This window comes from Mytilus edulis, chromosome 4, assembly GCF_963676685.1.
Source record: "Mytilus edulis chromosome 4, xbMytEdul2.2, whole genome shotgun sequence".
Classification (NCBI taxonomy): domain Eukaryota; kingdom Metazoa; phylum Mollusca; class Bivalvia; order Mytilida; family Mytilidae; genus Mytilus; species Mytilus edulis.
In genome coordinates, this window is record NC_092347.1 from 84,887,886 (window position 1) to 84,904,948 (window position 17,063).

The 17,063-nt window shown below is 31.6% G+C and overlaps 1 protein-coding gene across 1 annotated transcript in view; it reads left to right on the forward strand.

Annotated features, from left to right (window-relative positions):
- Positions 1–17,063, forward strand: part of LOC139520825 (uncharacterized) — a 175,480-nt gene that overhangs the window by 33,986 nt on the left and 124,431 nt on the right. The window contains exons 5-17 of the mRNA XM_071313797.1: positions 3,449–3,552; positions 4,327–4,394; positions 5,079–5,251; positions 5,607–6,383; positions 8,082–8,384; positions 8,593–8,704; positions 9,543–9,691; positions 11,761–11,863; positions 12,761–12,903; positions 14,379–14,514; positions 14,833–14,978; positions 15,608–15,712; positions 16,629–16,732. Of these exons, the coding sequence (XP_071169898.1) occupies positions 3,449–3,552; positions 4,327–4,394; positions 5,079–5,251; positions 5,607–6,383; positions 8,082–8,384; positions 8,593–8,704; positions 9,543–9,691; positions 11,761–11,863; positions 12,761–12,903; positions 14,379–14,514; positions 14,833–14,978; positions 15,608–15,712; positions 16,629–16,732 (2,423 nt within the window). The remainder of the gene's footprint in view (positions 1–3,448; positions 3,553–4,326; positions 4,395–5,078; positions 5,252–5,606; positions 6,384–8,081; positions 8,385–8,592; positions 8,705–9,542; positions 9,692–11,760; positions 11,864–12,760; positions 12,904–14,378; positions 14,515–14,832; positions 14,979–15,607; positions 15,713–16,628; positions 16,733–17,063) is intronic.

The following is a 17,063-nucleotide window of genomic DNA, read 5'->3' on the forward strand; positions in this document are numbered from 1 at the left end:
CAATATGGTGCCAAACAAGAATCAAATGGTTATCACTTTCAACAGAATATATCTATTTCTTCCATCAATTGTAGTGTGAATATAAAATGTAGATTAAAGAGAAAACTCAATGTGGAATAGAAAAAGAATGTCTATACATATACAATAATGTATTCACTTTAAACTTAATTGACTATTTTCATGACTTGAGGCAGTATATCTTTTCATCAGAGACATTTAATATTTGTATAGGATGAACCTTAATACTGTTGTCTTACAAAACAGTCCTAAAGACATCTTCACACAAATGTTTAGTCACAGTCACAGTGGTTTAAAGAATATCATTTCATCATTATTTGAATGTTCTGCAAATTTAAAGAAGTGACACTTTACATAATTCTCTCAATAATAGGTCTTTGTATTGGTTGTTTTTATTATTTCATGGCCGACATAAGTATGTGAAAATCTTTAATCAATACCTTACATTAAGAAAATATTATTTTACAATCAATATATTTACAGAAAGCATTCCACAGTAAAGATAGTTTTGGCATTTGTTGTTGTTGTTGTTGTTTTTTCTCAAGAAATGGCTATTTGAATAATAGACCAGATAAGATGATTTATTATACGACCGCAAAATTTGAAAAATTTTTCGTCGTATATTGCTATCACGTTGGCGTTGGCGTCGGCGTCGTCGTCGTCGTCGTCGTCGTCTGGCGTCCGAATACTTTTAGTTTTCGCACTCTAACTTTAGTAAAAGTGAATGGAAATCTATGAAATTTTAACACAAGGTTTATGACCACAAAAGGAAGGTTGGTATTGATTTTGGGAGTTTTGGTCCCAACATTTTAGGAATTAGGGGCCAAAAAGGGCCCAAAAAAGCATTTTTTTGGTTTTCGCACTATAACTTTAGTTTAAGTTAATAGAAATCTATGAAATTTTGACACAAGGTTTATGACCACAAAAGAACGGTTGGGATTGATTTTGGGAGTTTAGGTCCCAACAGTTTAGGAATTAGGGGCCAAAAAGGGACCCAAATAAACATTTTTTTTGGTTTTCGCACCATAACGTTAGTATAAGTAAATAGAAATCTATGAAATTTAAACACAAGGTTTATGACCATAAAAGGAAGGTTGGTATTGATTTTGTGAGTTTTGGTCCTAACAGAATAAGGGGCCCAAAGGGTCCAAAATTAAACTTTGTTTGATTTCATCAAAATTGAATAATTGGGGTTCTTTGATATGCCGAATCTAACTGTCATGACTGTGTAAGTAGATTCTTAACTTTTGGTCCCGTTTTCAAATTGGTCTACATTAAGGTCCAAAGGGTCCAAAATTAAACTTAGTTTGATTTTGACAAAAAATGAATCAGTTAGGTTCTTTGATATGCTGAATCTAAAAATGTACTTAGATTCTTGATTATTGGCCCAGTTTTCAAGTTGGTCCAAATTGGGGTCCAAAATTAAACTTTGTTTGATTTCATCAAAAATTGAATAAATGGGGTTCTTTGATATACCAAATCTAACTGTGTATGTAGATTCTTCATTTTTGTTCCTGTTTTCAAATTGGTCTACTCTAAAGTCCAAAGGGTCCAAAATTAAACTTAGTCTGATTTCAACAAAAATTGAAATCTTGGGGTTCTTTGATATGCTGAATCCAAAAATGTACTTAGATTTTTTATTATGGGCCCAGTTTTCAAGTTGGTCCAAATCAGGATCTAAAATTATTATATTAAGTATTGTGCAATAGCAAGTCTTTTCAATTGCACAGTATTGCGCAATGGCAAGAAATATCTAATTGCACAATATTGTGAAATAGCAAATTTTTTTTTAATAAGAGTTATCTTTCTTTGTCCAGAATAGTAAGCAAGAAATATCTAATTGCAAAATATTGTGCAATAGCAAGATTTTTTTTTAATTGGAGTTATCTTTCTTTGTCCAGAATCAACTAAATCACTTTTTACTACGAACTGATAAATTATAATAAATAACATTCAGTGATAACAAGCAGTTTTTTTTACATCTTAATATTTTATGATGTATTTAAATGAGTAGTTATTGTTGCAAACTCCATTAGAAATTTTAATTGAGATTAGTTTTGGAATAAGGGAAAGGGGGATGTGATTAAAAAAATTGGGTTCAATTTTTCTCATTTGAAATTTCATAAATAAAAAAGAAAATTTCTTCAAACATTTTTTTGAGAGGATTAATATTCAACAGCATAGTGAATTGCTCTAAGAGAAAACAAAAATTTTAAGTTCATTAGAACACATTCATTCTGTGTCAGAAACCTATGCTGTGTCAACTATTTAATCACAATCCAAATTTAGAGCTGAATTCAGCTTGAATGTTGTGTCCATACTTGCCCCAACCGTTCAGGGTTCAACCTCTGCGGTCGTATAAAGCTACGCCCTGCGGAGCATCTGGTTTAATATGTGAAAGTCAAATCTTTTCACTAATTTATGATAGTACATGTATCATGATAATAGAAAATATAGGGTGGTTTGAGGTAACTATATTTCTAGGGTCTGACCGTACAATGCCTAAATAATTAATTTAAGGTTAATATTTGTAAACATTACTGAAGGGTCAAGTTCAGATCTGAGGGGTTTTATAGACAACAATTATGCAACATTGAAATGTTCATACCCTTCCATTCAACACTGTATATTCCCCTTGATATACAAGTAGCAACTCCAATGAACTCTTTCCTGTCTTTTGACTAAACAAAGTGAGATACTTTACTAAATAGAAAGGGATGTAGGGTTTATGCCAGGCAGACAGCAACACTGCAACATAATAAGAAAAAGACAATAGTTTTCATGGATAGACAAGTGCCTTTACATTAATGTCACGCTTGAAATTCCTTAGTCACATGAGATTCGGCAGGTTTACATTTTTTTGACATCTCAACACACGCTTTTTATTATTTAATATTATTAAGTGTATTATTATAGCCCTGACTATAATTAAAAAGGTAACATAAAAGTACTAAACGGTTAAGTTAACGTAGTTGCTTAACTTTTATTTTCAGTAATATTTCACTACAAAAAATCCCACAATAAAACAGTTGCAAACTTTTTTTTAGAATATTTATCAATTATTGTCCAACGTGCAACATGTGGCATAGGACCCAGAAATACTTGGCATGCGTCCATCATGCATCCCTTTGTCTGTCTGTCCATCACACTTCATCCTTTTCCAATCCAAAATGTACCCAAAAAAGAGGGAAAATCAAGAAAACTTTCAAAATAATAATGCAACTTAGTCATCCTGCCATTGAACTTTCAAATTGGAAATTTATCTTTGTTAGTCATATCAGGGAAAGTTTAAGAACATGTGTAATAATTTTTTAAGATGCAATAAAAGTGGGGCTAAATTATTTTAATTGTCCCTACATCTTCTAGAACAAGCATATTTTCTTAGATATATAACATGTTTTGATTGTTTATTTCATTACATCTAATGTAGGAAAGTTTCAGACGTCTATGAAAATCAATAAACCATATGATGCTGCATATGCAAATCAAAATAGTCAACAATATAAAGACATGAAAGCAAAATTAGAAGGACAGGTAAGTTCAACTGTAAACTCAAAAACCAAGGACTACATGCAGTAACTTAACTGATGAATTGATATCTAAAAATGAAAATGATAGTTCATTCAGATATTTACAACAGTTACTAGTACATATATTCTCTTTACTTTTTTCCATTCTTATTTTATTGTTCAAATCTTGATTATGACATTGATCAAGCAACAACAACTCAATTTGTAATTCTGATTCACATGGTTACTTAAATTTTGTCAAGTCTGCAATTCAAACCAAAATATAAACAGCCGGATTTATGCTAAAAACCTAAAATGAAAACAATTTTGACAAACGGAAACTAACGACTTTCACTCAGTGACTGAATTACAGACTCCTGACTTCGAAAAGGCAAATATAGAATGTTGCAGGATTAAACATGTCTGAAAGAGCTTAACCCTTTCCTAATCAGGGATAGTGGTATAACAGCACAACATAACAAATTATAAAGTTCTGTTGGGAATGACCAGCATGAGGCATAAACACAACTAACATAGAGACAAAAGACAAAGTACCCATAAAAACACTCAGTTACTGAAAGCTAGTTTAAAGCCAACTTATACACAAATCATATTCTTTAGACCAACATATCAATCTGTTTACATCCAACAGATTTAGAGCAAAGAAGTTAATGTAAATTATGATAATAAAATATATAAATTAGGTTTTAACCAATCATGAGTGGTGCATGGTGTCCTACAAACACATTTCTTGTTTAGATTTGAATTAGTCTTGAAAACAGCATTCTTTATTTTGTAGCTATCATCTATGTATCGAGGATCTGCTTTAAAGAATGACTTTCAAGGAGTAACAGTAACAGGATTAAGGTGAGTACAAACATAAAGGGCTAAAAACTACTTCAAATAGAGAACAGCAATAAAAGCAATGTCCCTTTGCTACACTGAAAAAGTACAGTCAATGTCAGTTTACTTAAAAAAAAAGTATTATTACCAGTAAAAAAAAGTGTTCAGGGATAAAAAAAATCCAAGACTAGGTTAATACAAATACCTGTTGTACAAATTACAATCCAAACAAATCTATGAACAAATATATAGCCTGCAAAAAGTGAAGTATAATCAGATGTTCCTATTGCAAGGCATATTACTGGACTTATAGAATAGATTGATATATTTAATTCAGTAATTGCATTGAAAGTTAAAGTGACCTTATGCTCCACCAGGAGCGAAGAGGATAGGAGATTGAAAGTTAAAAGAGGGGATATTGATCATTGATATTTTATATGAGGGGAGGACTTGAATGTGCGATTAACAACTACTGTAAAAAGAAAAAATAACGTTTGAATGCTATTTTAAAAGCAGTGGTAGTGGTGTTTAGAGTGTGGGCAGCTTTGCCTATAAGACATGCAATGAACAGATGTTCCCCAATTCCTGTAAACTGTATGGTCTGTGTAATGTAGTTCTTTCACCTAAGGGGGAGGACATCATTTTCTTTATCTGAGACCTAAGCTCTTGCCATAATAAAATTAACTGACCAGTATACTTGTATTTCAGCCAAGGAAGTATAGTAGCAGACTATATCATAACATTGAACCCAAATACAGTACAGACAGTTACCACTGTAAAGCAAGCTACAGAACAAAGTGTACAGCAAATTAAGGATGACTCAGCATCTTCTTCTGATTTGATCCAGGCTGTAGAACAAGTAACTGTGACAGCAGTCATTGGTAAGAATAAATCAGTAAAGTATTTACAGTAAATGTAAAAACTGGGAACTTCACACTCCTTAAACAAGAATTTTTATTATTTTTTTTTACTTATAACAGGAGAGTATGTAGTAATGTTGCTTTATATTTGTATATGTAAATTCTATTAGCTGTATTGCTTTTGAATAAAAGACTATTAGATTAACTGGTGTCCAGCCCTTTTAGTTTTTTAAATAGTAAATGACATATTTTTAAGTTAATCTAGCCAAGCTATTGGTGAGATTATTTTTGATTTTTATCAAAAGTGCCATTCAGATTTAAAGATTTTTAAAAAACAAATTGAGATGTACATAATAAAATTATCTTCTGTTTATAGTGTCACAAACAACAACAACCACTACAACAACAACAACAACAACAACAAAGGCTCCAACCACTTCCACTACCAAGGCAACAACTACATTGGTTAAGACAACAGAAGGTGCACAGCCAACAACAACTACCAAGTCAACAACTGCAGAAGTTTTTACAACAGAAGATGCACAGCCAACAACAGCAACAAGCAAAGCTCCAACTACTACCACTACTGAGGCAACAACTGAAAAAGTTTTAACAACAGAAGATGCTCAACCACCAACAACAACAACCAAAACTCAAACTACTACCACTAGCAAAGCAACACCTACATTGGTTGTGACAACAGAAGATGCTCAGCCACCAACGACAACAAGCAAAGCTCCAACTACTACCACTACAAAGGCAACAACTGAAGAAGTTTTAACAACAGAAGATGCTCAGCCACCAATGACAACAACTAATGCACCAACTACAGGTACTACTAAATTAGCTATTACTGAAGCTGAATCAACAAAACAAGTTACTCAACAACAAAGTACACAATCAGTTGTTACTGAAGCTAAAACAACAACACAATCTGTTGTTACCCAAGAACAAACAACAGGAGTAATTTCTCCTGAAGAGACAACCACTGAAGTTGTTCTTACTCAAGAAAAAACAACAACACAGTCTGTTGTTACCCAAGATCATACAACTGCAGAACAAGTTATTACCCAAGACAAGACAACAACACAATCTGTTGTTACCCCTGAACAAACAACATCCCAAATTGAGGCAACAACAATGCCACCATCAGGTAAGGGTGTTTTCCTCCCTAACTCATCACATTTTTTGTTTGTTTGCCACCTTAACATCGTCTTCTCTCTCTCTGTGCACTGGTTTTAATTCATATGATACACTGTATACTGTACAATTCAGAAATTATTGAGAAGTCTTTATTAATGCAAAACATTTGACTTGGTAAGTATTGAATAATAAGAACTAACTGTATTCTAATATTTGATACATTCTTCTGTTTGCAGTTGTTTTTTCCGTGGAATGACAATAATAATTTTCACATTTTGTCCATTCTATAAAAATGACAGTAATGAATGCATGTAAAAATTTCTGAATTTACAGTGTTTGAGGTTCCACTTGATATCTTTGATAATTAAACATACCTTCTCACCCTTAATTACTGTATATGTTAAAAGTCTAACAAGTTTTTGTTTGTCAATTTTATACTTTATATTTACCTTAAAAAACTAATTTATTTAGATTCTTATTACTAAAAATGGTATGCAGACTAAGTTTAAATGTATTTAACTTCAACTTCTTTTTATGTTTAATTTCTAGATTAATAAGATTTTTATCTCATGGGAGCACTATATATGTTTTAATAATTTTTATTCTGAATTTAAAGTTTATATACGTTGAAACTTCATATAATGACAACTTCTAAAGTATTACTTGTATTCAATATAAACTTTCAATTTCATATTCATAGATTGATCATGATCATGTTAAATATACATTTTTTGTGTATTCACCTCATCAGAAAAGGGCGAGCCTTAATAGTAATATGGCCAAATAAACAAATAATTATATCTACATCTCATGCTATTTATTTTTAAAAAACTCGCTCATTAATGGTTTTTGGTAATTTATTTTTAGAAAAATATTGATTTAAATTGAAATGATAGGACATTCTTTGAGTAGGAACTAACTTTTGTTCACAAACTGGATTCTACAAAACAATTAAGGTAGCACAATACAAAGATTTTATAACTCCAACTCCCAAGTTTTAAAATCCTGTAACTTTCTTAATAACGCTTGAAAATTAATAAAAGTGATAGTTTTGGATAGCTAACAGATTACTCTTTCAAATTAATGTAATGTTAGTATTATGCAACAATTATGTAACCAATTATAATGTTAACTGTGTCTAAAATATTTTTCACCAAATTTCCACTTTCAAATGAAATTAGCTTCTTCATAGGTATCCCTAGAGGGTTGATTTTATTATATGTTGTTCTTATGGCCATTATCTACAAAAAGGTGTCTCAGATTTCAGATAGAATGTATAGAACAAATTTTACACCTAATTAAACATTATCTTCTTTTATGTGGTTAGGATGTTTACACTAATTAGAGATTTATGAGAGAATGGAATACCATAGAGACAATTTGAGACACCCTTTTGAAGCCCATGATGTGTTGATTAAGATTTCGTTAAAATTTTCTGTATAGTTAAAGAGATGATAGAGCTAAATTCATTCAAGTGAACTTACCCACATTTTGCCACTAATTACATAATAATTGATTACATAATGATTGCATAATAAAAATATTGCATGCATTTAAAAGATTTATCTTTTATCTATCTATATATACCTCTTTTGTCATTTTCTATTCATTCATAAGAAAGTTACAGCATTTCAAAGGTTAGTGATTGGAAGTAAAAAAATCTTTGTATTGTGCTACCTTAATTGCTGATTTTTCTTGTATTATGTAGATGTACCATCTGTTTCGTTATCCAAAGTATCCTACAGTGTTGCTAGTGGCAGTGTGACCTTGGAATGTAGTGTGACCTCTACCTTAGCTGTTACCAATGTGTTCTGGCAGAGACAAGTACTTGGTGATATAGAAACAATCAATTCTCAAACAAATATCACCAAATACAGTGGTAGTAGTACCAGCAATCCATCCTTGACAATTTTAAATGCCCTGCCAAGTGATGAAGGATCTTATGTGTGTTTTGCTTCCAGTTCTGGAGGTCAAGGTCATAGTGGCATCACCAAACTTAGTGTCACAGGTGGTGAGTACATCTTGGTTTTGTTTCTTGTTTTCTTTTAAAAGTCAGTTTCATATATTTAAGAAATAAATTACATACTTTTTGAAAAGCTGAAACAGATATTTTTTTTTATAAAAATGCATTTTGTTTTATAACAAAATGCAGATAAGAATCCTGATTTTTGTCAAGGTTTAACCAGACTTGATCTTACTATTTAAATTTGTTTTTGCAGTTGGTAATCCATGTACTAACTCTAGTTTACTTCTGTCCCCTTCCTTGGCATGTGTGGCTGCCTCGTCAGGAGATTTAGCTAGAAATGGTATCACTTCTGAAGAAAAATGCAGGTTTGTTCAATTAATGTAACATGTGGGTACCCAAATTGCACCTATTTTGACAGTTTTTTCACCTACATTTGTTTTTGATCCACACAAAAGTTACCATTATGTGTTTATTTTGTAGATGTATCATGATTCACTATATGGTTCCATCAATTAAATTTTGAATGTATACTGAATCAACAGACCTCCAAACCATCCAGATTCTGTAATGAGGGGTACCCATATTGAATCCATTCTTAAATTCACATCCTTATAAATCAAATTACAGATAATTTGCTTTATTTCTGCAAATATTTAAAACAATTTGACATAAATCTATGCTTACTTTTATTTATTTTAAGAAATAGAGTCTTGTTTTTTAGGACGTCACATGATATATCCCAGATACTACGAGCATTAGGTTAACTATATTTAATGTATGGAACGATTGTGTGCATGTACGTCTGATAGGGTTCAACTGACCTTGACCTCATTTTCATGGTTTATTGGTAAATGTTTAGATTTTGTGGTTTGGTCTGTTTCTCATGTACTATAAGCAAAAGAACCACTTTATTTGGTTGTATGTAACGATTGAAAGAAATACATGTCTGCTTGGCATGGTTCACCTGACCTTGCCTTATTTCCATAGGAAATTGATGATGTTAAATTAATGTGATATTTATAGTAAAACATTCATAAACTGTCAACATTTTAAAATTAATGCAATTGCAAAAATCTTGTGAAGGAAAATCACAATTGAAATCTTGACTGTGTGTTTATTTTAATTGTGAACCTGATACTGTTGCATTTTTAGCATAAAGTTGCAATAATTTCAGAATTAACAGTATGTAAATATTTCTTACAGCATACTTATGGGAACTATTTTATCCTGTATCATAAATAAGATAAAAACAGATTACAGTGGTAGGACATGTACAGAGGAACAAAGACATAACATCATTGTCGATAACAGGGAGAGTATTGGTAACATGCTCAATGTTGATCCTATGTCATGTAAGTTTGTTTATCAATAACAAGATTGAAAAGGTATAGTTTAAGCTTGCTACATGTTCATGTGCCTGTCTGAAGGTATGAACCTGATTAAAGACTGTCATTCGTGGTTTTTTGTCGAGCCTGCAACTTTTGTTGCAGAAAGCTCGACATAGGGATAGTGATCCGGCGGCGGCGGCGGCGGCTACGGCGGCGGTGTTAGCTAACTTCTTAAAAGGTTTAGACCTGGATGCTTCATACTATGTATATAGATGCCTCATGTTACGAAGTTTCTGTCAGTCACATGTCCAATGTCCTTGACCTCATTTTCATGGTTCAGTGACCACTTGAAAAAAAAGTTCAGAATTTTTGTAATGTTTAATTCTCTCTTATTATAAGTAATAGGATAACTATATTTGGTATGTGCGTACCTTGCAAGGTCCTCATGCCCGTCAGACAGTTTTCACTTGACCTCGACCTCATTTCATGGATCAGTGAACAAGGTTGAGTTTTGGTGGTCAAGTCCATATCTCAGATACTATAACCAATAAGGCTAGTATATTTGGTGTATGGAAGGACTGGAAGGTGTACATGTCCAACTGGCAGGTGTCATCTGACCTTGACCTCATTTTTATGGTTCAGTGGTTATAGTTAAGTTTTTGTGTTTTGGTCTGTTTTTCTAATACTTTATGCAATAGGTCTACTATATTTGTTGTATGGAATGATTGTAAGGTGTACATGTCTAGCGGGCAGATGTCATCTGACCTTGACCTCATTTTCATGGTTCAGTGGTCAAAGTTAAGTTTTTAAGTTTTGGTCTTTTTATCTAATATTATTTGCCAAAGGTCAACTATATTTGGTGTATGGAAATATATTATGATCTATATGTTAGTCCCGCAGGTTTTATTTGACCATGACCTCAATTGCACGGTTCATTGCACAGTGTTAAGTTTTTGTGTCTTGGTCTAATTTTCTTAAACTATAAGTAGTAGATCAACTATATTTGTTGTATGGAAGCTTTGTTAGCTGTACATGTCTGCCTGTCATGGTTCATTGGTCTTGTTTAGCTTTCTTGGTTAATGTTAAGTTTATGTGACAGTTGTAATAAAGCTTTATACTTAGGACTATCAACATAATATCAATGATTAGTAAAGAAGGCGAGACATTTCAGTGTGTGCACTCTTGTTAGTATTAGTAGTCTTTCATTTATGGAGTTTTATGTTGTTGGCAAACTTGATAATCTGTTAAAATTATTCACAAATTTTCTTGGGTTGCTGTCTAATTGAAGTATATCAAAATCAGCTTTTCATCACAATGAACAAGGTTGGTAGTTAGTCATGTTTAACTTTGTATTTTGAAAACAAGATGTAAATGACTGAGTTTGGTCATATGTAAAATGTATGTCAGAAGGAGATGTGGTATAGTTGCCAATAAGACAACTGTAGGTCAATACACACAGCCTAAGGCAATGTTCAAAACCAATATCATATAGTATAAGGCTCAAGCATTACAAAATAGGAATAATTCAAAAGAGACAACCAACTGCCTGATTTATGCTAAAAACAATTTACAACCAGTGAATTGCACTTCTGACTTGGGAAAGGCGTATAAAGAATTTGGTGGGGTTAAACATGTTTTACATGTTGAACCTTCCCAACATAAGAATGAATTGTAAAATTAGTCAGAAAGGGTTGACTTAGCAAATCAGCATGACCTTGAAAAGAAATTAAGTCTCACAAAATGACACAATTTAGTGTCTTGCAACACAGTCTCAAAAAGATTTTTGAATAAAATTGGGGAATATGTCAAAGAGACAACAACTGAACAGAGAGCAGATAACTTTTTTTTTTTAAATTAAAATATGAAAGGTATGAGCATATAAAAAAATACTAATTTAATGATAATTTTGTTCAAAACCATTCAAATAATAAAATAAAACCCAAAATTGAACAATATGAAATATATTTTTTCAACTGCTGAAAGTTGCCAATGAAAAACACTAGAGGTGAGGGAAGTTTTTCAAACAAAAATTGTCAGTCAGGAAGAATTTATTTCCAATTTATCTGATTTTTAAGTTTATTTTTATTTTTTAGGTTTACCAACATCATCATGTACAGAAATAGAAGCCATTACATACTATATACCAGTGATATGTGAATCTCAAATCAACTCCCTCAGATCATTAGGAAGTTGTAGGTAAGATATGTTAAACTCAAATCAACTTCCTCAGATCGTTAGGAAGTTGTAGGTAAGATATATGAATCTCAAATCAACTCCCTCAGATCATTAGGAAGTTGTAGGTAAGATATGTGAATCTCAAATCAACTCCCTCAGATCATTAGGAAGTTGTCAAATCAACTTCCTCAGATGGTTAGGAAGTTGTAGGTAAGATATATGTGAATCTCAAATCAACTCCCTCAGATCATTAGGAAGTTGTAGGTAAGATATGTGAATCTCAAATCAACTCCCTCAGATCATTAGGAAGTTGTCAAATCAACTCCCTCAGATCATTAGGAAGTTGTAGGTAAGATATATGTGAATCTCAAATCAACTCCCTCAGATCATTAGGAAGTTGTAGGTAAGATATGTGAATCTCAAATCAACTTCCGCAGATCGTTAGGAAGTTGTAGGTAAGATATATGTGAATCTCAAATCAACTCCCTCAGATCATTAGGAAGTTGTAGGTAATATATATATGTGAATCTCAAATCAACTCCCTCAGATCATTAGGAAGTTGTAGGTAAGATATGTGAATTTTAAATCAACTCCCTCAGATCATTAGGAAGTTGTAGGTAAGATATATGTGAATCTCAAATCAACTGCCTCAGATCGTTAGGAAGTTGTAGGTAAGATATGTGAATCTCAAATCAACTCTCTCAAATCATTGGGAAGTTGTAGGTAAGATATGTGAATCTCAAATCAAATTTTTCAGATCATTTACAAGTTAAAGGTAATTTTTATTTATTCAAAAGTTGGTCAAAATTTAACTTTAAATAGACATAAATCCTCAGGAACAAAGACCTCATAGTAAGATTTATATGTAACAGGGATCACAAATAGCACTAATTTTAACTAAGTTTTATTTTATTTTAGTGACTTTTCTGATGCTTTGAAGTGTTATTACTACCATGTTGGTACAGATAAATGTAACATGACCCAGTACATGAATACACTCAGTACTAACTATACAACGTGGCTAGAAGATATAAAGAAACCAGAACCTAATACATGTAATGGTAGGTATTCATTTACTGATGATTTCTGTTGTGTACTGCAAGGGTTATTATGGAGTAACCCTTATTTATAATAAGTCTTCTATAAAGATACCTTAGTTCATGAATGGAATGTGAAAATATTAATTTGATTTTCTTTATATTTCATTTATACTAAGTAAGATTCAGGAAATTAAGCATCCAAGCATTTATATATGAATTTTCAGGCATTAATATTGGGCAAAGACTTTTCAAGCTACTGGATACAAAAAAGATCAACTTGTTGATTCAACATGAAAAAACATTTGAAAAAAAACAACAATATTCAAATGTTCGTAATAATTTATTCAAAGGGAACAATTTCATATGCCATGCAACACCACAGACTCCACCAGTGGAGCAGGATCTGTCAATCATTCCAGAGTATCGAAGACCAGCCCCAGTTTTTGGTCACTGTCCAGGGGTTCATGTTTCTAGGTGTAGTTTTTTTTTTATCATATAGTGTTGTTATAGACATTTGTTTACCTTTACTTTGTTAACCTTTTGGCCTTGTTTTTTCTAGGACTTAAACATTTTTGTTTGTCATCTATGTATCTTTTGTTCTATTTTCACTGTTTCTCCTTCTTTTTGAATCATGTTGGTTTTGAGCTCACTTCTTTTGTAAGAACTTTTTATACTTCTGTTAGTAAATGTTCATTTTTATATGACTTTCCCTACCTTATATCTTTACTACAAGAGGGTTGTAATGGGGGTACCTTTATGACAAATAACGGTAAAATCATGATAAATTTTTAATGGTATCGATAATTTTTTGAGACCTCTGGCAAATCAGGATAAGGATATTTTGATGAATTACGGTAAAATTTTAACCAGTTTGATGCTAACAGTAGCTGAAAATGACTGTTTGACGCCTGATGGTAAAGGGCATTACTCCCCTCCTACAAGGCAACCTAATTATGTATTACCTCCCTTTGTTTTACAGTTGATATGGATTGGATAGATCCTGGAAGTAAAGTTATATTGTGTAATGATCCTGATGCAGTCCATTTGATTGTTAATATTTATTACCTCCCTTTGTTTTACAGTTGATATGGATTGGATAGATCCTGGAAGTAAAGTTATATTGTATAATGATCCTGATGCAGTCCATTTGATTGTTAATATTTATTACCTCCCTTTGTTTTACAGTTGATATGGATTGGATAGATCCTGGAAGTAAAGTTATATTGTGTAATGATCCTGATGCAGTCCATTTGATTGTTAATATTTATTACCTCCCTTTTTTTTTTACAGTTGATATGGATTGGATAGATCCTGGAAGTAAAGTTATATTGTGTAATGATCCTGATGCAGTCCATTTGATTGTTAATATTTATTACCTCCCTTTGTTTTACAGTTGATATGGATTGGATAGATCCTGGAAGTAAAGTTATATTGTGTAATGATCCTGATGCAGTCCATTTGATTGTTAATATTTATTACCTCCCTTTGTTTTACAGTTGATATGGATTGGATAGATCCTGGAAGTAAAGTGTCCCTGTGTAGTGATCCTGATGCAGTCCATTTGATTGTTAATATGTATTGTCCTAATGACTTGAAGGAGTTTATATCTGCCAGTCAAGATGATAAATGCATGTAAGTGTTTACATTGAAGTTCTACTTTGTGTGTATCCATTTGAATTTGATATTTTTATATTCCCAAAATTAAAGTTTTTGAAAAGTGAGTTATTTGTATTCTTAAAGTGACATTAGAAAAAATTATAATTGATTCCAAGAATGCATTTTAAGAACTTAAGTTTGTTGTGTTGATTAGCAGATACATATATTTTTTTTTATTTTTTGCCAAAAAAAATAGGTGTTTCTTGTATTATGTCAACAGAGGTTGTTGAGAATATATTCTGCTTTTGTATTTACTTGAGAATTATTGAAAACTTATTTCCATGTTCTTTGTAGGAAAGCGAGTAATTTGGTTGTATGCATAGAACAACAACTTAAAGCTGTGTTAAAAGCTATATGTACAATAGATAGTATCTATCAGCTCATTAGTATGTACCAGACTCAGATTATAGGAGTCTCTAATCAACCAAGTATTCAAGATTGTAAGTTTACAGCTAATATAAATATAATATTCTGCTTATGAAGAACTCTTTTTTTACCTCCGTCACTTGATTTATTAAAAAATAATTCAGGTGGTTAATAAAAGGAAGGATCGTGGAAAAATGTAGTTGAGATGAAAAAAATACACCTATATAAAAGATAATACTTGTTCCTTAGTACATGGCATAAGCAAGAAACTGCAACATGTTTTCATACAATGTGAAAGCTAGAACCAGCATCACATAATATATGATTAGCCAACACAATAATGAAGGTGTTTATATAACTTAAACTGTGTTTGTTTAATTTAAATTTGAGAATTTGTTATATGAAAACATATGATTTTAGATAGAGACCATCTTTATGAATTGCAAAAAAAGAAACCTATTTATATTAAAAACTTAGTACAGGTCAAATATTTATTGGAGGAAGGTAAAAAAAATACATTTCAAGTAAGTTCATTGATAAACAAACTTTGCCAGAATTTGTAAGTTTGTCAAATTTTGCAAGTAACCTTTTTCATGCAATTAACTATTGATCTTGCACTTTATTAAAACTTTTTCTATTTAACAAAGTTTTAAGGAATTTTCAATTAATAGAAAAGTTATAGTATTATTTGAATATTTTGAAGGTCATATTGTGATGACATCTCCTGCAGAAGAAATGACAACAATGGAAGAAGCTATGACAACAATGGATCCACAAACAACAACAGCTACAATAGTGGTTGTTGAAGGTCAGTTAGTAGATAAAATAATTATTTCTATTTTTTTTTTTGGAGTAAATGAGTTCCTAGCTGTTTTCATGCACATTCACAAATAGGAAAAAATTAAATGGCTGTAAGAGTGAATAGCCTGTACTGTTTATGGACTATATGTCAACATCATGAATAACAGAATATTTACAAAGGTGTTTTATATTTTTAAAACTTATTGATTGGGTTATAAGACATCCAGTGCCTTGTTGGTAAAAGGTTTTATGCCCTCCATTGGCTATTCATTCTAGTTAACTTATTTGATGGCAGAATATTTAATAGGCATGGTGTCTTTTTTGGTACTGTTAATTCAGAAATTTATGCATGCATTTATCTTTGAGATGGTTGAACAAAGGACACAAATGGAAGATTGATAATTGTGTCTTATGGAAATACATTCAAATATGATATTGAAATTTACACTGCAAGTTTTTATTTTTTGCAAAACATTAAAACTTTCTACTTATTAAATTCACCTATTTGAAAAATTAGTCTTCCTACTGTTATTAAATATTGTCATGGTCGGCGGACAAATGATGTGTTCCATGGGGATGGTACATGGGGATGGTATATAAAGGTGTGTTCCATGGGGATGGTATATAAAGGTGTGTTCCATGGGGATGGTATATAAAGGTGTGTTCCATGGGGATGGTATATAAAGGTGTGTTCCATAGGGATGGTATATAATGGTGTGTTCCATGGGGATGGTATATAAAGATGTGTTCCATGGGGATGGTATATAAAGGTAATAACTATTTTTTGGTGTTTTGGTGCATTTTCACACTGAAAAAAATATATATGAAAAGTCGGTCTATGGTTTATAAACTTTTTTTTAATTTATGATACATTAGACAAAATGGAAAACATGTATATACTGAACTAATTCTCATTTTTACAGGTGAATTTGAGGCTAATATGAAAGTGAATAAAACATGGGATTCAAAATTTGAGGATAAAAATAGCACAGAATATAAAGAGTTAACAGAAAAGTTCAGAAATCAGGTTAGTCACTCATAAGAAATTTATATATAACCATACATGTGTTTATCAATCATCTTGCAAGTGACAATTTATTTTTAATTGCTTCCAACGGCTATCTAAAAGAAATATTGGGTGTTGAAACCAAACTTGTACAAGTGGAAGTTAAGTCACATGCAGCAAGGTCTATGCAACTGTTGAGTTTGTTGCATTTCCATCAAAAATTTAGTTTAAGTGAACATCATTCGTGTGTTTATAGGCAATGCCTCTTGCTTCCCATGTTGAGCAAGGGATTAAAAATTATAATTCTGTATTGCACAAATTATTCAGCAAATTGAATTATTATCATTGATAA